Here is a 22,303-nt window from a genome sequence, read left to right as displayed (position 1 = left end):
GCTTCTGTCGCAGTCAACTAAGCCGTCCTTCTCTCCCTTCCTCCCTTCCACTTGCATTCCAGCATGGAAGTTTAGCAGCGGCTAATTTTGACACATCTGCGCGTGCACGATCAAGACGTTTTTGTTTTGTTGGAAAGGCATTTCCTCGAGCGCGCGCTCCCTCGTGTGCCGAGTGACTTGTGTGCGCTGTCATCCCCCGCTTGTACCCGTGTAACGTGCAGGAAAGATCAGCGAGGGAGTTCACTGGTGTGCGCCTGTCTGTCTGCGCATGCCGCGATTTAAGGAGGCAGCGGCAACGGCATCATTTCTCACCTTGCAAAACAGGTGTGGAGAAGGTACCGGAATTCCCGCTCCCAATTTTCTGGCCTCACATTATACACTGGCGTCACACAGCGTTTCCGCGCGCATGTGCACTCTTGCAAAAGTCTCGCTTTTGTGTGAGAGTGCCGCACGCACAACTTTGTACTCGGAAGAGCTCTCATCCCTGAAGCCCTCATTTTATGGCCGCAATTGCTATCGCACGTCCCCCGCGCGTGTATTATTTATGGCGCACTGTGCCCCGTCGGTCACCGTTATTGCGTCGTATACGTGTACACGTATAATGTGCGCGTCTCGTAACTCGTAAGCGCGCTGTTTTAACGCGCTACGCAATTAGGCACACGTGTGTGTGTGTGTGTGTGGGGGGGGGGGGGGGGGTGGCTAATGCGGGAAACGCGGCTGTCAGCGGGGTGTCCCCGCTGGAACCTGTAACTTTTTCTCCATCAACGTGTGACCGAGAGCTCTGTAGGATGCTCCTTCTTCCCGCCTCCTTACGCGGCATTAATTGCGTGTCAAAGTGTCTTGCGTGACTGGCTATCACCACGCATATACGGACCGTTCTCCGAGCTCAGTTTGAGATGCTTCTGTGTGGGAAAGCTTGCCGTGCGCGACGAGTGGCATTCATTGCCGGGAACAGTGCCCGTGACACCCAAGTTTTTGGGTTAAAGAAAGTTTGAGGACGCTTTGGCGATTAAAGTGATGAAAGGCGATGATAGCCTGAGTGCTGCATTTTGCTACGCGACTGTTGCGCATGTAGCGATGAATGCTGCTACGAGTAAAGCGAGCGACTACTTGTTCGCATTCTGCGAGTGCATTTATTCAGTGAATTCTGCTTGGCAGCGGCGAGATCGCCTTCCTTGTATCTTCGCAGTTGTTCTACGTTTACTGTTGTGTGGTTGATTTTGCCGGGTGCGCTGCATTAATTAGTAATCAGTAATTAATTAATGAGTCGTTATTAGTAATTGACTTCTTAGTCCGTAAGCCGTAATTAGTAATTATAAATAATAAACTGGTCATTAATTAGTAATTGCTCATTCGCGCATACTGTGGTGATTGGTCGAGATCTCCATGACGTCATCCCGTCTCGAATCAGAGCCGCCGCAAAAGCGTGACACTTGCTGACGACAACGATGAGGCAATAACCTTTAAAAAAAAAAAAAAAAAAACATTTGACCTTTTTGCCGAGGCGTGTGCACGATTAGCGTTTAGTTCGCGCATGCTATAATTGCACCGTGGAAAAGTGCACCCTGAAGGGAAGTAGACTGCAGAAGCAACGTACTGCTTCCATCGGGGAAGAGAGGAGGAGGAGGACAAAACATTTATTAGACGCAAGGGTATTGGGGGCCTCCTGGCCCCCTGGGTCAATCAATCAATTACCTACTTGGTGACTAATTAATTAATTACTAATTAGTGTCAGTTGCGTAGCAGAATGCGGCACTCAGGCTTTCGCCTTTCACTACTTTAGTCGCTTAAGTCCCTCGTATTTTCTTTTTTCACATTTTTTATTGCTCTGAAACGTTGAATTCTTTATTACTCCGATGTCTGACACATACTGGCGCGTAGCAGCAAGGGGGGTTAGCCATGGCCAGGTGGTGACCAGCAGTTTCTTTTGAAGGCTTGGAGAATTATTTGGAGGAAAAAAAAAATAAAGCCAGCTAGGATTTAGTTACTGATATAGTTGAGGGAGGGTGCAGTTGGGCCTCATGAGCTTTTAACTTTAGGAGTAGATCTAATGAACGGAAATAACAACAACAAAAATAATGCAAAGGCAGGTGTTTTGTTTCAAGAATGAAATCTCTTACGACAGAGAACACATTTCCGTTGCTTTGTCCGAGCATATATGCACCAAGGGATAGAACATCTGCTGAAGACAGACAAAGACCGAGGTGCTGAATGAACTTTTGTGGCAATCGTCTTGTTTTTCGAAGTGAGAGGTGACAGAAGAGAAGAAGGTGGTCTATCGTTTCAGGCTCGGCAAAATATGGTCACAAGGGGAAGGGGGGGGGGGGGGGGGGGTCGTCAGAGCAGGCCTAGAAAAGCAAAAATGTAGCTGCGCTAAAGTTACTGCTTCGATGAAACAAGGAACGCCACTGATTACTGGGCGTTAAATTCTCGCATTATCACATACTTGAGTAACCTGGCCGCCGTGTAGTGTGTGCACGGGTAGAATTGTGATAGCTCATAATTCAGACATCAGAAACTTGAACATGCGAAGTATGGGCGACTCCCGAGATGAGGATAGTGAAGAGCGTAAAAGCAGTGAGCCTGTAAATATAGTTGCTACTGAAAAGGAGTTATCCAGCTTACGCAGAGCAAGACACCGCTGCTAGAAACTAAGCCGATTAAATATTTGTGAAACCTGGAAGACAAACAAAGATATAAAAAAAATCGTACTCCTGTATTTTGTTGACACACAGAGGCATCTGTCGCTCTGTTACAGCATGGGAACTATAATTCGTCAAGTATTCTTGCAGCCTATTATTTAACAAAGGGAAAGACATTAGTTCGGTATATTGTTGTACATATTGTAGACAAGAAAGCGACGTAACAATCGACTGCTCTTTAGCCCCCATTCTGTATTTCACTTTCTCGTTCTCTTCCTTGGCGCGTGCGCAACAACACTTCGTCTTTATCACATGTATAATCGAAGTTAATTTGGAGAAATGAATTGATGGCCTGCACGGTTTCGGGACGGTTTCGTGTATTTGAGCTGTAACGATTCAGTCCAAGGTTGAGCAAGAGAGATCCGCGGGTAGTAATGTTGAAACGAGGCCAACTGGCACGAGGGAACTCCTCCGGATGGCGAAGAAAAATCGGCCGGGACACGCGTGCGCTCCGAATCGCCCAAATTTCATAAAAAAAAAAAAAAACGTTTACGCTCCAAAAGTTCTAGATGTGGTATATATGCATCGATGAAGACGACGTTGGCGTTGGCGTGCATTGACCCATAACTTTTTCTTTTCTTTTTTTTTTTTCAAATTTTAGGTAAACACCCATATTTATCTGAATACACCAGCCCTTGACCACATATATTTAGAATCTGCAATGTACCCTGGCCAATCCCCCGCCGTGGGTATGTGCCATTTTGTCTTAGGTCATCATCATCACCGTCATATTTGTACATCTTTATGTTGTCCTGATCTAAAACCAGCAACAGCCCGCTTGTCGCGCATCGCCGTTCTTCATATGACCAGCAGGAAATGAATGCTTGGTCAGTACGTGCACGAACGATGTGCAACGGATCAAAATTGTAAACGATCCACAGTTATTTACCGGGCCGAAAAGGCCGTCGCGTAAAAGACCGCGCGAAGACGACGAAGTTGCCGCGAATCGCGCCTCATTGAATCGAGCCGGCCGGCCCGTTCCTATATAGCTCCTGTCGCCGCGATGTCCTGCCGAGGTCCCAAGGTAAACTCCCGCGCGACTTCGCGTCCATCAGTGCATGAGTTCGATCGGTGAGCGATATATATGTACGTGTTTTGCCCGGCATGCGCGCGCGAACGACTGCCGTTTTGGTTGCGGCTTCGGCCTTTTTGTGTTGGTAGTTTACTAACGGAAGACCATTTGTTGGCCCCCTGCCCAATATGAATGACTTTCGAAGCCAGAAGTAGTATACGGTATTGACTATTTTTTCGCGGCGCCCCATGCACGCTTAATTAGCCCACATTCTTATGTAGTTGGGCTGCATATACATCGCGACTCGCCCAGTGCGCCAGAATAGTCGGTCCCAGAACCTCTGTTTAGCTTCCTGCCTGAGGAGGAATTTTCTTGGAAGCCAATTCTCAGCGCTTCTTGCATGTTTTCTTTCCTATTGCTAACTAAAGAAAAAAAGATCAGGTGCAGGGGAAGGGGCTATGTAGATCCATGTAATCCGCTTGTCGAACAAGGATATCTTTGGAACGGTGTGTGTATAGGCGTTAACGGCTCGAGAACCGTTTCTGAAGCGCTGAGGATCTATAGGGTCGTGATTGGAAACTGAAGTAGAGAGTGGAGTATCCGCTGTAACGCTAAGCAGTCTGCAAAATGGCACGGTACCAAGAGCTCGATCACGTTCCTTGAAATTTGTGGAAAGAAGACTGGTCTGTTTGATGTCCTCTACCGGGACAGCCGTTCGTCATTGCAGGTACTCGAACTCTAAAGTATTATTAAAATACCTTTGCTTTGATATAATTCCTCCCCCACATGTATTAATGGTATGGGTTTCAATAAGGCCCCAGGATTGCTCATCACGTTTTGTCGATCTTTCCTTTTAAAATGCGGCCATGCACCTTGTTTTGTGCAGCTGAATTACAGAGCGCCGCAAGAGGAAACGCTTGTAAACGTGTGGCGCCGACGCTCTTTCGTTTACGATGCGACGTTCTTTGTCTGTCGGTGTTGATCTGCGGTCGCTTGTGCTTGCCCTTACGCGGGATCGAATCCCGGCCTCGCGGTGACTGCGTTTCGATGGAGGCGAAACGGAGTGGCGTCCGTGGGCTGTGCGATGTCAGTGCACGTTAATGAACCCCAGGTGGTCGAAATTTCCGGAGTCCTCCACTACGGCGTCTCTCATAGCCTGAGTTGCTTTGGGACGTTAAACCTCACAAACCATTACTGCCATATGTATACGTGCCGGGATAGTGTGCGTGTAACGTGCCGTCGCCACACACACACACACACAAAAAACGAAACAAAAGGCACATATTGGAGGCCACCTCCCGCGTCGTTTTCCTGGATTGAGTCCTCAGGAAAAGCTTGTTAAATCGCGTTTGTTTGTTTTCTTTTTAATGTTGTTCGCCTCGAGCATCTCGAGCATCTGGTGCCAGGTTATAGGTAGTCAGCGCCGCGCAGGCCGTGACGGATCCTTAATATTATAGCACGTGTTGTCTGGCCCTCCCAGGCGTTGCTGGGCTTACTCTAACAACCTCTGCTAGTATTTCATTTTTTTTTTTATGTGCATACTATTTATGATGCCAACTTAGTATGTTACGGTTGGATGTCCATTGTTCGGCGGAGGAGCCTCGATTAAGATATGCCCGAGAAGTGGAAAAGCTGCCTCCGAGCTGTGGGGGCCAGAGAACATAAATTGGAAGCCGGCCACGTTGGCCTTTCGATCGCCACCGTCGGAGCACGAGTCGAAAGCGTAATAAGTACGCGCTGTTCGCGATTGCTTCGTCTCGGGCCACACGCTTTGCAATATTTCTATTGCGTCTTTTAGATGCGGATCGTGTACAGCCTGCCTGGCATATGTCACGAAATGTTTCTACTATACCGTATACGCTAGGCATTTCAGCTGCCTTTAAGAGGTATTCTTAAAAGAGGGTGGTTGAATGATCGTTTTAAAACACCCTCCCCTCTCTCTCTTTTCCTCCGGTGCAGTTTGCGGAGAAGCGGAAGCGGCTCAAGCGTCGCTCAGCCCAGCAGCAGCAGCAGCAGCAGAACAAGGCGACCTCTGCGGGCGACGACAGCGGTGTGCCTGGCTGCACCCCTTCCGCCCCGTGTCTGACGGCTGGCGCCGGTCCTCAGTCGCCGAGGACCGACGGGGAGCGCAGCAGTCTCGACAACAGCTTCGCATCATGCATGGTACGCCCGATCGAGCGCGGGCTCTGTTGCTGTCACGCTGACGGCGTTTGAATGGCACACGAATGGGCGCGCGAAATTTATGTCCCTCTTTTTTGCCGTGCGCACTGCTTTGGAGACGACGAGAAAAGGGTCGAAAATAGCTTGCTGTCCGTTGTGTTATATGCATAATGACAGGCACTGTTGGGGAAGAGGAAGAAAGAAGAAAAGAGCGTCGAAGTTACAGACGATTGATAAGATTCGTGTGGCATGTATGCGTTATCATTGCAGTCTACCTGCCATTTGCTTCCTCGGTACACAGATTCATCATCTAGACCACCACCCATTGACGCCGTTACGTACCCATTGGTTTGTGGTACGTAACGACGGACTTGGGTGTTTCTGTGGAGCGGTGTTTTGTGCCTTCTGGAAGTGTGTGTGTGTGTGTGTGTGTGTGTGTGTGTGTGTGTGTGTGTGTGTGTGTGTGTGTGTGTGTGTGTGTGTGTGTGTGTGTGTGTGTGTGTGTGTGTGTGTGTGTGTGTGTGTGTGTGTGTGTGTGTGTGTGTGTGTGTGTGTGTGTGTGTGTGAGAGAGAGAGAGAGAGAGAGAGAGAGAGAGAGAGAGAGAGAGAGAGAGAGAGAGAGAGAGAGAGAGAGAGAGAGAGAGATGGGTGGACACTCGTATAGATGCGAAATATATCTTCCAGAAGGGGGAGGTTTCGCACTCTAGTGCAGGGAAGATTGCGATAATGTGCGTTATGATCCTAACGCATTTAGTGCTGCTGCCTGTGCGGTCTGAATCGCTATGCAGGTAGGCTTACGTGCTGTAACCAAGCTCTCTATTCCCAAGTTGATCTTCCGACAAGACCAAACTGAGCTAACCACGACGGTGTCAGCGGAACAGATGGTAGGGTGAGAGCGAATTTATCAATAACTCGAATGGTGTTGGTCGAATGTTTAGGGGAATCCGGTTCTGAGAAAGCTGTACAGCTTTCCTCTCTAGTCATAGGGCTGCGCTTGGGTGGATGCCAATGAGTAATTACTCCCTTATTAATTAGTGCCTTTAGGTTATCAGTTGACATCAAAGCTGCTGCGAACTGTGCCTCGGGAACAGCCACTGCTAATCATAAGAGGTCTAATTATGTTACTGGTACGCTATAAACATCACAATAACTCAGCTCAAATACGGTGCAAGCGATTTCTTCTTCTAGCGAAGCAGGTCACGCGAGAGGCTGGCTTCGCCGCGTGGCAGCAGTGTCGGGTTATAAACAAGCATGCCAAAGCGAAAGCCACCTTCAGTCGGTCCCGGTTTTACAACGTTAACGCTGCCAGCAAGCAACCCGGCTCCGCGCGCGATACGTAATTGTGGGGCACTATTAGGAGGAGAGCGCTGTCCGATATATCGAATGTTCGGCTGAATTGGAGTTCGATAAAGGCGAGACCACTGCTATCCTTTTGCGTGTGATTTTCAAGGAGTTTTTCTGAGAGTTCGATATAAGCAAAATTCGGTATATCTGGGATAGATCTGTACGGGATGACTGTATGCCAAACTAGTGCTCTTGCACTTTATACAACGTTTAGTCACGTTTAATTACGTTCAGTGATGTTAAACGCTGTAGTCTTTTTTTTTTTTTTTCCAAATTTTAGTCATCTGCATTGTCTATATGACATATATAGTATGTTGAGGCATGAAAAGGAAAGAAAAATAAAGAGCCTCTGCCCGTGCTGTCTATATGACAGTTGCCAGTTGCCACCTCCTGGATCAGTTCTTGAGGAATTTCGCAGCAGTGCCCGCGTGCCATTTATTTATTTTATTTATTGAACCTTACAGGCCCTGATGGGCATTGTGTAAGGGGGGTTACAATAAGAAAAGACTAACTAATTATGGGCGAAACAACAAGCAATACATGATGGAAAATCATAACACACAACCAAGAAATTGCGGTATAAAAGCATGGTTACACAGAACAAAATACATGAAATGCATACAGAATATAACAACAAAGCTACAGATATTCCGTGGGGGTTATCTAACAATACAAGTCGAGCACGTGTTTACGGAATGCAACAAGATCAGTTAATGAAACAACTGATTCGGGGAGATCATTCCAGAGTGATATGGCGCGAGGTAATGCTGATGAATTGAAGGATTTTGTGTGTCCAAAGATGCGCGAGAAACTGACATGATTGTGTAAGCGCCTATATGTACGCAGTGGAGTGTTAAGATAAACGCGAGTAATCATAATCTCTATACTTCGGTCGTCCACGTAACTTCCACAGGAACATTGGGCAAGGTCTAACCCACGTAGCATAACCGCAGGAAAAAAAATAATAATAAAGCCCAGTCTTAGCTATTAACGACATTCAGTTGTGAAAGGCTTGATTATGTCTTTCGGCGTTCTTTCCCTTTGTGGCCAGACTTGCCACAGTAGCGGGACGCTTTCTTTTATGGGTGTTGAGCGAGATTGGGGCCCCTAGGAAAGAGCGGTGTCGAAATATGCCCTCGAAAAAGTATTCCCTCCCAGGTTACGCTTACTTGATGGAAGCACCGCGCCAGCGCTTCGGGCGCTTCTTGAGGGAGCGACTGAGGCGAGAAGTGTCTAGCTCCTCAAGTGCCGCCTCTGTTGTAAGATGCGTGAGTCAGCGCCGTCTCGTCCGCTTTAGCGCCCACCTTAGCGGTAGGGAACGAGGAAAGTTCTTTTGATTCTGCGAGTCCACGAGGACTGCTCTCGTGGAGCCGGAAACGGCAGCCGCTGGTTTGTTTCGGCATCTAGAACAAAATAGCTTTGCTGCATAGCTGGTTTTGGTTGTCTTTTGTTTCGTTTCATAGTTCTGTTGAATATCATTTTTTGAGTTTTTCGGAACCATCAGAAAACACGAACTTTGGGGGAAAAAATCTTGCAGTGTTTGAACAACCGCAGCCTACCATATGCCAAACTGCTTGTATTTGAACGTTCTTGCATACTTGTGAATAATATTTGCATTAAGTCTTATGAGTTATACGTAAAAATTGAAAGAAAAAACGTTTATTAGCGAACTTCCGTGAAAAGTATCAGCGAAGAGTCACGGATGCAAAAACAAGGAACTGCAGTAAAAATAAAAAATAAAAATAAATGTTAGGATGTTATACAAGATGTTGAACAGTGCCTTCTTTCTTATTCCTATTAAAGTATTCATTGGGTGTGATTAAGTTTCAAGATTCTCTTTTTTTTTTTTGGGGGGGGGGGGGGGGGGCAACTCTTTCAGGAGTGTAGGGCGTCTCTCATAGCCTGAATAAACCAAACCAAACTTTTCAGGAGCGTAGAAAAACACTGCCAACTCTGAAGGGTCTTGAAAAAAAAATAATATATTGCCACGATTCTGCTGTAACATATGCTAACATACAATTATTGAGGCGGTCAGTCAAATGCTTGCTTTTTTTTTTTTTTTTAGGTTGATACACGACACAGAAAAGAAAAAAAAATAGCACAATGCGAACCTGCTGGGGAAAAAAAAACAACAACGAAAAACGACCTAAATGGGTGCCTGTTCGGAAGCATTGGTCACCATTCAGCTTCCGCAGCGGTCCTTGCCAGTCTGTCGTGCCCATTCTCCTAACTGCGCTAACAAAATCTAGTTAATTACCAAAAATCTAATATTATGTGCTGAAGTCCATTTTGAACGTGCGCTGTTTCCATAACGTGTAACATTGCTGAATTGTTGAAGGCATTCGTTTTCAGCTCAGTCTTTCTCTGTTCATTGCATAGCAAGAGTTATTGCTTTTTCAAACTCTTTTTTTTTTCTTTTTTTTTTTTTTTTTTTTTTTTTTGCTTAGGCACATTTTGCACATTATAACGGAGTGCAATCTAGTTTGCCGGCAAAATTGGTAGTCTGCTCTAGAAGCTGTTCTCTGGAAGCTAGGCGTTCAGACGCCACTCCGTGTAGCTGAAAGAGCTTCACACTTGATGAAGTTCTGAAGCGCTCGTCCTGTGTGCCTCTCTTGTCCTTGTCTGTTCCGTGCTAAGCCTCCCAGTAATCATGTCTTACCAACTAGCCCAGAACTCTACTTTGCTCAAGTTCTGAAGGAGCCGCCACGTGCATGTGCCCGTACTTTCCTTGTGGCCGAAACCCTGGTATATATACGTATACCTACTGCGAGTGGAAGCTGCGGGTTACACAGAGTGAGCGCCTGTAATTGCTCGGAAATTTAAAGTATGCTTTCCTTGGACCACTTAGTTGAAGCACCAGGTTGATATGAGCCTTATTCGTCATCCCAGCTGAAGTCACAGCTCGACAAGTCGTCTTCGAACTCTTTGCTTCTGCTGTCAAGAAAAACAAAAACAAACAAACAAAAAGGAAAAAGACAGCGAAACCTTGTAAATGGCGTCAAATTCGTAGCACGCCCTGACGCGAGCTCGACGCCATTTTTGTTGACACTCGGGCCCATCCCGCTCCGAATAAGTATTTCTTCTACGTTTTCGCCTGCTGAAAACAGTGAACCACGCAGAAACCGAAACTATGGTTGTCACTATCTGCCCAGATGGGACTACATTGTTCCAAAATACGGAAAGTCGGGTTCGGCAGCGCGTCGAAAGCCATCGTTTGCATGTGGGGCTATTACGAAAGACTCAAAGGGCAACTCCGGAGATTTTTTTTTCTTTTTTTTTTTTTTTTCACTTTCGAATTCATAAGCACGTTAAATTTACGGTCTGTCTTCTCTCCTGTATGAAAAAAAAAAATATATATCGAGTACAGGTGTCTTGAAACCAAAAAAAAAAAAACAAAAAAATTATTATTCCTAAGGTGGGTTTCGACCAAACTATGACGTCATTCAGACCAACCTATGACGTCAGAGATACTGCGACCGAATCGAGTAGTTGGCTTAAGTGGAGACCGTGACAGTCTGCGTCATTATTTGTCCTTTGTGACGAAGACCAAGGCCGAAATTACTCCTTCAGAAACACAGACGGAAAATTGCGAGCTTACAAGCTGTGACATCACGCACGGAAGGTTGCCTGAGGTTTTGACAGAAAATTTTAAAATTCATTTACGCCGCAACGGAACTCCCCTTGGCTGCGCAGTTTAGCACAAAATAGCCAGAAAACTGTAGGGAAGAGATGGTGAAAGTTCCAGGAAAATTCTTGCTAGGGGAAAAAAAAAAAAAAAAAAATCGGAGTTGCTCTCCGCACACTGCCTGGGCCATAAATTGACGTCATATATAAGCCAAATTAAAGCTGGTGTTTTCTTGTTGAATGCGCATCGATTAAGGATTGCGCAGCTAGCGTAAAACGCATAATGATCTTTCGGATAACGCCGGCCACTCGCTCTTCACCAGGCATGTGCACGGCTGCCAGGACCAAGACGAAATGCACTGCGATGCTTCCTTGGGGCAACGACATTCGGCTGCTTTGGGCTTTCATTTGTAAAAAAATCAATAATTCACTCTGTTAATCTATCAGTCAAGTAATCAGTCAAGCTCTTCATTTTTTTTTTTTTTTTTTTTTTTTTTCAGTCTAGTATATTTTCCACATCCTGATGGTGTTACTTGAGCAGGACGCGTTGTCATGTAGGTACGGCGCTTGTTGTGTGAACGCGTCATTTGAGCCCCTCACAGCTCTCTTCCTAATTATACCTTGCCGCTGCCGTTCGAATGCGGCGGCGGAGGTGCGGGCAGGAAGTCGTTGACGCCCGGTTCGTCGAGAGAGTGTCCGCGCGATGCCGCCACGGCGCTCGCCCGTCGGCTATATCGGCGCTGCCAGCCGCTGGAAATCAAAGAACAGTGCAAGAAGAGGCAGAAGTCGATGACATCCGGTGGCGACGCGAACTTTCTTACGTGTGCGCCCTCACTGTCGCCTAGTCTTCAGTGCGAGGCAGCATGCGCGAGCGAGTGCAACGACCGACGGCCAAGCGACCCGCGACGACGTCGTCTTCCCTTGAAAAACTCCGCGCGGCGTCTTCGACGAAGGAAGGCGAACAGCTGGCCTAGTCCACGGGTCTGGCTGTCCGCCTTGTAGCTTCGGAGGATGCGGGACTCCTCCGCTCACGAGGAAGAGCGGGGAGCTCGGAAAAATTGGGCGACGCGGTGTTGGGTGACGCTCAGTGCGCTGCTGCGCATCCGATAGGCTTCCTCCTCCTCCCTGTTCAGAGCCCGCGGTCTACGGCGTGCCCCCTCTTCCTCCGCAGTCGCCAGCGCGACCCCCGAGCTGCGCGAACGAAAATAGCGCCCCTGGGTCGACTCTCCCAGAATATAACGGGTCCTTAGGAAAGCCCGCGCAGCTCGCTCGAGAGAGAACAAGGGGAACGGACCCAGGGCGGAGGGTTCCCGTAAGGTGACGCCGTGGCAGGGGAAGGAGGGAGGAAAGGGGGACACGCACGCACTTTACGACGACGCATTGGCGGCAGTAAGACTGTAGGTAGGCCTTTGAGACAGAGAGATAGACGTCCGGGTCTTTCGGCCGGCCAGCCAGCCAGCCAGCCTCGTTCTGGCTTTGAGGAATCGCGGAACAAAAACACTTCTCGATCATCATTTTGCGGCGCACTTAGTCCTCTCTCCGTCGTCGTCCCTTTTGTCCTTTCTCGCTGTGGTGGTCGCCTCTTGTGTTGTTCGATGGACGAAGTGCCTGCACGACCGCTGTCCGGCGCTTCCTTCAAGTGTGCGTCGCACTGGGACTGCTTTAGCGGCGTCGCCGCTACTATTGCTATGGTGGTGCGTGCGGCGCGGTGAATATACCTGGGAATCCGCGCATGCGGGTCCTCCCGAAATGGGTGCCAGTTCGCGGCTGGCTGGCGGCTGACGTTATCTCCTTGGAGCTCTTGGGCTGCCTCTTATGAGGGACGGCGGCGATGACAGCTTAAACGCGGCGGCGGCGACGACGCAAACGACGAGGTGTGTGCTTTTTCCCTCCACCCGTGGCGGTGTTCCTGTTTTGCTTTTGGTTCCTTCTCTTTGAGGAGCGTCCTTTTTGGAGCTTCTGTTTTGCACCCCGTGTTCGTGCGTGCGTGTGATAAGCTGTCCGTCGGAACGTTCCTCCAAAAGCGAAACGAAACCGAAGGGTGCGAAAAGTGGTCGTCGAGAAGTGAGTGTGTGGCCCCCTGCTTTCGCACCGGAAAGGCACGTTCTTCGCAGCGGGCCTGCGATGCGACGCAGGCGGGCGACGGATGACGGGCGCAGTTGTTGATGGACGGCTGTCCTCCGGGTATGTATACTACGTGTTCCGCTGCTGCGGAAGGAGGAATCTGTAGCTGTGGTGGTGGCTCGTGGTACCATTCCTTGTACCTAGAGGTTGCGTGTGTACGCGGATGTATTTAGTATTTCTCTCTGCGAGCGCCCCTCCCCCTCTGCGATGCACTCCCCTTTCTCCCCGACTGCGCATAATATGCCGCCTGGAAGGGGTGCTTCCCCTGAACTGGTCGCGTGACTGAGTGAGCACGCTGCCGACTTACGCAAACGGTTGGCCCGCTTGCCCTCGCTGCGGCTTCTTGTTTGTTTCGTTTAAGTGAAGGTGTTGTTGTTTTCGAAATTGCCCTTTACGAATCAGGTTTTCCCCTCGCAGCCCGGATAATATGCCGACACTGGACAACGCAGTGGTCCCCCGCCTGTTGTTTATAAGTATACAGTCGTGCCCTGTTTATTCGACACCCTTAATATGCGGACAGCTCGATTTTAGGACATTTCTCCTGACGATCAAACTTTTTAGAGCGTATTTGCGGCTCATTATTACGTAAACTCGCTGTTCAGACAACCGACTTAGTGAAACTGCAGAGAGTTAGTTCTTTGCGACCTTTGCGTATTTGTCGCGTTGATATGCACAGTGCGTGAGACCTGATCTGCACTGTCGTGTATTTTTAGGGCACGGCAACTGCGAGGAGCAGTAGTAAAATGCGAGTTTCTGATTGGTGACCTTTTTTCTTTTTTATATGTGCGCGCAGGTCCATGCTTTGAAGCGCTAAGGCCTACGCAACTTTTTTGCCGTATATACTGCATGAGCGACCGTGAAGAGAATGACTCTCCACAGCTGGGGCTGCGTTGTAAACTGCCTTCAGCAGCTGCCAGCCGACCGAGTGCAGCAAATGTGTGCCTCAATTGGGGTTCATGCAATGCCAGCAAGCATATACTATGGGAGGTTCATGACAAAAACAGCGCACACTTAGACAGAACGTGAAGGACGGCACCACCAGCGCTGCTACCCTAGCTGCAGTGTTCTAGAAGGCTTTCTTCCTTCTAGAACACTGTACCCTAGCGCTGCCGTTCACGCCATAGTCTGTGTATCTACAGCGTTCCAACTGCAGCGCCACCACCACTCTCGCCGAAAACGGTGCTTTTACCGGCCTGAAAAGCCCCAGAAACATGTCCCAGAGACCATGCTATCATCGCCATACACTTCAAAATTGGCGGCAGGCAGTTCTGTTTGGCGTGAAGGCAGAAGTTTTAATCCTCTGGCGAGATATAGTTCCTTTCTATTAGTGCGAAGCGTATCTTAAGCGCCCTTTCGTAGGTTTCTTTTTTGACAGACAAGAATTAACGTTGGGGGAACATTTTTACTTGAACAATATTTTAACAGAAAGAACATGCATTTCTTTTTTTCCTATGACGATCGTTTAACGCAAACGACTCCGCTCGCCTAATGGGCAGTATTGCTCGATAACCAACGTTTTTTTTTTAATTTAACGAGGCGCGACTTGCGCGCTGGATAAGCTAAGCAAAAAGATGTCTTGTAAACAGTTTGGACAATTGAGAGAGAGGGAGAGAGATGCATGGCACTGCGTAGGCGTGGGGAGCTTGGGATCCCGGCGACCTTCCCGTATGCCCACTCCGTGCCGTGTGCCGAAAGCATAGTCGCGGCTTTATTAGTGGCCTGACATATACGGCAGCAGTAGACGACATGTAGCAGGTCGTCGATCGCCTCGAAGGCTCGCTCTGGGCAGGTCCCAGACTCCGGGCTGCCTGTGCGTGTTTAGAAGCAGCGTGACGACGGTGCGGAGGCTTGTGCGAATACGAATCGGCCATTTTGTTTTATTCCATCCGTATTCGAACCGCAATCGGAAAGGTTTTTTTTTTCTTTTTGTAAATACAGCCGTAAATATTCCCCTAGGCTGACTGTTGGTATGCGTGCTGCGATTGTGAAACCCCAGTTGTTTCTTCTTAAAGCTTGCCGGTATCTGTGAAGCGTCATCATGACTCGTGGTTTGTTGTTTTGGATGCGCCTCTTTGTGTGTGTGTGTGTGTGTGTGTGTGTGTGTGTGTGTGTGTGTGTGTGTGTGTGTGCGTGTGCGTGTGCGTGTGCGTGTGCGTGTGCGTGCGTGCGCGCAATTGCTATTTATATGTGGCAGAAATTGATGTTCACACGCTGTGCTGTCTCCTTGTTTGTAGATTATTGGATTTATTCCCGGGTAATTAAGTGTTCGTATATGGGGAAGGCAAATTCACCCGCGGATAAGCTAAGTACGAAGCATGTGGGTATCTCGGTTACTCGCGCCACTTGCGTGGTTGTGGAATTTGCTTCACGCCAGCACCGAGTGTTGTCGAATCGAACTTGGCATGAGGCGAGAGTTCTTCACGTTGCCTTCGCGCGCCCCGCTGTGATTGCGACGGGCCAGCTGCCAGGGAAGGGTCCGATGATTACTTCCAGTTTCCCAGAGCAGTGCATGTCGCATGACCTCAGGCTCTGCGTAAATTGTTTTCAAAGTTTTGATCTGAGTACGTTTGGCGACGCGTTTCCGTGGCCTCATTTTTTGTAGACCGGTTATTGTACCACACGTACTGCGGCAAAGAAGGCGTCTTTTTTCTTCGTTGCGTTGGAGTCAAAAGGAGTAAAAATGGCAGTTTGTTATTCCCGCGGGATTTCGCGGTCTCTGTGGGAAACTCTAGGCTTTCTTTCTTACTTTCGTTTTCTTTTTTTTTGCGCGTCCTCCTCGGTCTCACAGGCTGTTTGCAGCGCTGTGAAAAGCAGAGGAGACCTGGCCCGTTCAGGATCGTGTGCACTGTTAATACATTCGCCAGCAACTGCCTCGTGTGTGGTGATTGGGGCGCACTGAACCGCAGCATAGAGACGGGAACAAACGCGGCGTACGCCAGGTGGAGGTCATCATTCTTTTTCCGTGTCCATTGTCTAATCTTGTGTTCGCCCACCTTTTGCGCTTTAAAAGCACACATATTAAGAATGGACCAACTAGTCCAACAGCTATAGTTCTGTTCACCGAGAAGATATGTCTTCGATTTTATGTAGCGCGTCCGGTGGAATTCGTGCCGCAAACCTGCTTACTAAATGGGGATCCCCTTTTACACGTGCACAATACACCATCAGTTGCACGGAGAGTCATTGTTGTCTTGGAGGTATAAAACGGCGTTCCAAACGGCTGAATGACACCTCACGAAACACACTTGTGAGGAGGGCATTGTTGCAGGGATCCCAACGCAGGCTGTACTCCGCGGCCGACTTCCGGTGACCGCAAGAAGAAAACGGCAGCTCGCCGGTTGTCATGGCGGCACATCTGTGAGGCATGATTAACCTCGCGAGAAGACATCGATAGAATGGCGCGTTACTCGCGGAGCGGGTTATTCAATTCGCGCCGTGACTCGCGACTTATTCCGACCAAAAGCGTCCTTAGACAATCTGCTGACAATTTATGGCCAGTTCTTTGTCGATTGGAACTCTTTTTACGAAGTGTCTAAAGGTGTCCACAGGCCCGCAATGCTATTTGCTACGCGCTCTCATCCGCAAAGCGTTGCAAGGAGAGATTCGCCCTTTCCTACATCGCCGCAGACGACACAGACCGGCGTCCTCAAGCCCGGCAGACGACGCTACAAACACCGCTGTCGTTCGGTCAAGCGGCGGCGGCAGACGACGTTCCTGCATGCATAGGTGGGCACTCGCTGGGTGCTTTCACTTCGCACTTTAATATTAATATACACGCCGTCTGCGTTTCCGCATTGACCTCCGGAGGTCAACGTGTACTAGGGTGCCTCGATACCAGCGCCGCCGTGTGCAGGCACGGAGCGCCGCTGTGCAGGGACTCCGGAAGTATTTTTAAAGCGTTAGCTCTACTGCTACCATTTCTGAAGGTCACCTGAAGCCAAAATTTCACCTCTAAACGAAGGAATGCAGTCGCATAAGCCATCGCTGTGGCAGAGGTGCCTCCACGGGCGCGTTGTTTCTATGTGTACGAAATATCAGTGTCCAGCATAATTCGGCTATGGCGAACACGATGGTGCCCCCCCCCCCCCCCCAAAAAAAAAAAAAAAAAAGGCTAGCCCAGTCCACCCCCGAAATTTACCCTCAGCCAGTTTGGTCCAAAATCGATGTCCAGCCTTAATTCCGCTATGGTGAACATCGCACGGTGACCTGCTAATTTGGCCCCGTGACACCCCGAAATTTGGCCTCTGCCAATTCGGATTAAAATCATACATCGTATGTAAAAATGGTCATTAATAAAGAATTCGCGCAACCATGCAACGCACGCGTCTTCTGCATTGCTAAGTAACTCAAAGTTAACGCTCGATATCCCGATTCGGCAGCGCCGAAGTATACTGTTGATTTTTTGAGTGGGGAGCTGAAGACTTCGAGTTTGTTTTGTCATTTATTTATCGTTTTAGTAAAGTATTGGAGCAGTTTTAGTTATTGCGCACTGCTCAAGGTACGGCTTGCAATACATATAAAACATAAGCTCTTAGGTGGGCGGCTTTGTAAGATATACACGCGAGCAGTGATAGACTGCATTAAAAAAAAAAAAAAAAAGAAAGTAGCTCTTTTCAGCTTTACTAATCTTGCTCATGGCGGGAGGTTATCCAGCCACTTCTGTTGGGGACATGATTGTTTTAGATTTCTTGAACGAAATTGCTTTACGACTGGCCAAGCCAGCTGGTTGTATGCCCCATTATATATGCGTTACATTAATGATGTCCTATAATTCAAGCGTTTGTCACAAATCTGATCAGAAGCATTTGGAGAATGGTGGGTGCTTCGTCCTCTAGAGAAATTGTTCGCGCTGACATGAGAAAAAAAAAAAAAAACAATAAGAAGCAAGGAGTGATGAATTAGATTTGGAGTCGCCGTCTTCGCTGATGTCGTTTTGCTACATTTGCTACCTTTCTTTTTGAAAGGAGTGAGGTGGCAAGGGGTGCAGCGATTGGATAGCCGAGCTCGCACCCTCCTCCCGTCGAGGAGGTAAGACCATGGCAGGGCCACCGCCATGGTGACGCTTGTGACGTATCCAGCGCTGGTTGTCTATGGGGGCTTACTTATATCTTTGCCTTTTCTTAAACCCTCTCTTTACATTTTTTTCATGACTGTCGCCCGTATATATGCTTAGCGGTTTGAAAGGCGTGGGCAAAAGCGGAAGCGGGTAAGTTTCGGCGCCCCCGCAGTCACTAATTCTTGCGTCCTCGTGACGTGACCAGCTGTGTCCCGGGATAGCTCGTGGTGTTTATTTAGGAAATACGAACTTTGGGAACTGTCGGCTTCTGGCCGCTGTGGCTGCCTCGCTCGTGGCTGGCACCGGTAACCTTGCGCTAGCGATATAGGAGGTATTCATATGACGTCACAGCTGACGTCAGTATGCAGCCGACGCCATCTTTGCGTCCTGTTTTGACTAGTAAGTACTGTCCGAGCTGCGGTCCTTCGAAATGAAACTATTGGCCGCTGTATCCGCGGTGTCCTTTTAGTTCATTCAGTTTACCTGCCGGTTGATTTATGTCCTGCGCTGCCGTTCTCGGGACTCATAAGCTGCGCGCACGCGATTGGTGCCACTCCGCCTGCTGGTCGGCTGCTCATCGTGAAATATACACCGATTAATATTACGAATAAAAAGCGAATCAACGCAGAAACGACGGGACTATATGTGTAGGGCTGAGTATATACCTAATGTTTTATTCGATCATGCAAGCCATGGATGACAGAAGCATCACGTATCCACATCGCGGTAGATACGGAACTCATGGTAGGCGCATTGTGCAATGCCCTGGGTCTCCACCCTCGATGCGGTCACGTAATATATTTCTGCCTTCTATTGCTTGGCTGTTGAAATAAGACACGGCACCTCAGCCCTTCGTGCGTACCTTGTCGTGTCTGGGTTTCTTCGTCGTCCTCGTATTTTCCACGTTGCTTTGAACCTTTTTCGCGATGTGTTTATAGTCCGTATACTTGTTTACCGGTTGGTATACGGTCCAAGAAAAGCGGCCGGGATCTTTCAGAGGCCAGCGAGGCTGCTTTTGCGCCGGTCTCCAGCGGGAGCGCGAGAGAGATCGCGTCGCGCGCGGCTGGTGCTGACGACACGGTCACGTAGACGGTGACGCAACCTGAAGTCGTCCAAACAGCGATGACGCCGGGCCGGGCAGCCGTTCGCTTCCTACCCGTCTGCGTCGAGAGTGTAGACTGGCCTGCGTTATCCACACTCCCATCGTCCTGCGTACCCTTCCGCGTTGAAGTGCCTCGCGCGCGACGGGCTACTTGGGCGTCGCATAATTAAACAAAACAGTTAGCTCATAATCTGTGAGACAAGGTTAACGGGGAGACTTTTGTACTAATTGTTTTCCAAGACGGGTAGTCGTGTGCCTGAGGTTTGGAACATACTGGTTTGAATGGAAATAAAATTACTGATCATGTGTGGCCTCGCTACTTACTTAATTGGGCCCATTTCAACGGAAGAAAAATGCTTCTTGGCTTTTCTAAGAACTGATTTGCCTCTCTACGCAGAAATATATATATATACTTTTTTTCCCTGAGCCCGCATTCTATAAAGTTAGTTCGTTTATGTACACTGTAACTAGTCTCAGTAAACACTTACTAATTAACTGTGATGCTTTATCACTGTAAAGCTTTCCAGTCACTAGGCAGCACAGGACTTTCCACGTCGTGTGGGCTGTGTCATGTGATGAACTCACCTGTTGCAGGAGCAATATGACCTTTGGAAACACTAGCCGTTAGAGTTGTTCAGCCCCTTTTCAGTCCTTGAACACTTTTGAGCTCAGTGATTCAGAAGAGCAGGTACTGATTTGAATGACAAAAGTTCAGCTGGTATATTTGCATATTTGTCAATATTTTTTACTTACATATTTATTTGTTCCCATTTGCGGTAAACTATTAAATGTCCAAAAAAGCTCATGGATGTTCTAGAAGATCCCAAACCTGACGTTGCAATGTGTTCAGTTCTTTTGAGGTTTAGTGTTTGCCAGAGGATGCAGTTTACCTATAGTAGTAGTGTGTGAAAGCTGTAAATATTGCAGTCCCTGAAAGACAACACAGAAGTGCTGCATAATCAATTATTTCCAAATAATACTGCTAATGTAAAGACAAGCACGCAACTTTGAGTATTTGTTTTCGTAGAATTTTTAACAAGGAATCAGGTGAAGAGCTCTCAGCTGTTGCGTAGCCATTGGGACTTGGGCTGCGAAAGCACACTGTAGTATCGGATGCTTCTGAAAGCCCTGAAGCAGCAGCTGGCTGAAAGTGAAAAATAGCAGAAAAACTTCATTGAGGACAGTGTTGCCTGCATATGACGAAACACTAAGGAAAACTGACAGCAAGCGAACCAAGGGAAGGGAGGTAATTCATTGTTTTCCTTTTCCTTGTACTAGCAAGTACCTGTTGCTGGGTAGGCATTAGGGGGTAGAGCGAGCTCGTTACGTACAGTTTCTTGTCGTACAGTGTGGTGCACATTTCACCTCGTTTGTTTGTTCCTGCTCACTAGCATGCCTCTGGCAGGTGGTAATTGGCAGGTTGCAGGGTCGGACACTTACTGGTCAATGGTTTGTGGGACGGTACTAGACCGCATTATATAACCAGATTGGTAGGAGCTGTCAATTACTTGGGGAGCAATTTTAAGATAGGAATCGAACCTTATGTGGGACTCTTGGATCCCGAGTTAGTCACACTACTCTCAGGTCATGCAGGCACATTTGTATGGCTTGATTAAAGGAACTGAAGTACAATGCACACCTAATGTGCATTTGTCCTAGCCACTGTAATTCGGCTGTCTTTTTTTTTTTTTTTTGTATACTTTAGCGCTTACTTTTTTTGCCAACAATAAATGTGTTGCTGCTATTATAAAAGGAACACTTTCTGGTAATGAAAGTTGGCACAAATAGTTTCTACAGAGGTTGAGATAATGTAAAGTTTGGAAAGAAAATTCTTAACGAATTTTATATTCTTAAATGTTCTACATTAACTGTACCGTTTTCTCTTAGGTGGCTATATATCTTGCGCATTTGGAACTAAAACTTTTAGAGCTTATTGTTAAACCTTTTCATAACTTCATTGTAGATTTAACACAGTTAACTCCATAACGTTGAACCCTTATCTTTGAGTAAATAAGAACAAAGTTGTATATAGTATATACTGCAGTTCTATTTTTGCCTGGATCTGTACTGCTGCTATTGGAGAAATTATGTGAAATAATATAGAAAAATTATGTGGTGCTTCTCAAGTACTTATTGAGAAGAACCTCAAGAACAAAGAAATATTTTTTTTTTCTTTATAGGGCCTTTCATTGCGGCAATGGGGGGGGGTTGTACATTTTAATGACCCTCACTTAAAGTGTTTCTCGCTGTTTCCATCAGTGCTGCCTCTATATATATTTTTTTACTTTGTCCTTTTGGTGCTCCTTCTTTGAATGCGTAAAATTGAAGAAACGTGTATCCATTGTAATGAGATAATGTCAGGGCAGAGATGCAGGGCAGTCTACGAGAAAGCTCTACTTCTTTTAGCACTTTGATTATTTCATCATTTTCATTAATAAAGCATGACACAGCATCATCCGATGCTGCTCGCACTGTATTCCTGCCTGAAGATATTGGCTGTCACCTGGCCCAAATCATTTGCAGTTCAGCACCTGTTTGGCATTTCGTATGGGGATAAATGCAAACACCATTAGGCAAGCATTCTAGGTCCAATTAGAATGTTAGAATCGCAAAAGGAAAGCAGTAGATTATTAAAGGATGAGGCTTAAAGCGATGTAAATTGGTGAAAGTTGGTCTATACTGCTTCCTTTCTCGCCCACTTTTTGGCAGACTACGAAGAGAAAAGCACTACAAATATATTTTAGTGTGACAAATACCTGCTTCTGTTATATTATAAGAAAGCTGTCAAAGAGTGCTGCATATTGAGAATAAAATTTGTTCTTTTTTTTTCCATGAATTAGTCTCACCTCGTTGTTTCAGTGTGATTTTTGAAGTGGCACGTGTGCCATGTCATGCCGTCTGTAAAGCTGTGCAAAGTTTTTGTCACTAGTTGATCACACCTTGCTTGTTGTTTTTCTTTTTTTGTACATATCTACAGAGCCCATCTTCTGTTCCTCTTCCATCATCATCATCAAGTCAAAGTTCCAGCCTCGGCAGCCGGCTTTCTGCAGACACCAGCCATTCCAGCATGGCTTCCGCAGCATCTCCAGACCGCGTGTCCAGAAAGGTGTGAAAATTTCTGCCGTCTTTTATTCTAAGCATGCTGTGAGTGAGCAAGCAACCATACAAGTTGTGCCACT

General features: G+C 47.5%; 1 protein-coding gene across 18 annotated transcripts in view; it reads left to right on the top strand.

Annotated features, from left to right (window-relative positions):
• The window catches only part of LOC146199400 (uncharacterized), a 269,488-nt gene that overhangs the window by 127,551 nt on the left and 119,634 nt on the right, over window positions 1–22,303 (top strand). For all 18 annotated transcript variants that reach the window (XM_084594862.1, XM_084594875.1, XM_084594861.1 and 15 more), the window contains exons 2-3: window positions 5,674–5,877; window positions 22,102–22,230. In XM_084594862.1, the coding sequence (XP_084450988.1) occupies window positions 5,674–5,877; window positions 22,102–22,230 (333 nt within the window). The remainder of the gene's footprint in view (window positions 1–5,673; window positions 5,878–22,101; window positions 22,231–22,303) is intronic.

Source organism: Amblyomma maculatum, chromosome 2 (assembly GCF_055883805.1).
Source record: "Amblyomma maculatum isolate TAMU_Amacu chromosome 2, ASM5588380v1, whole genome shotgun sequence".
NCBI classification, from domain to species: Eukaryota; Metazoa; Arthropoda; class Arachnida; order Ixodida; family Ixodidae; genus Amblyomma; species Amblyomma maculatum.
Note: the sequence above shows the minus strand (reverse complement) of the source record. Positions and strands in the feature narration are given on the sequence as shown.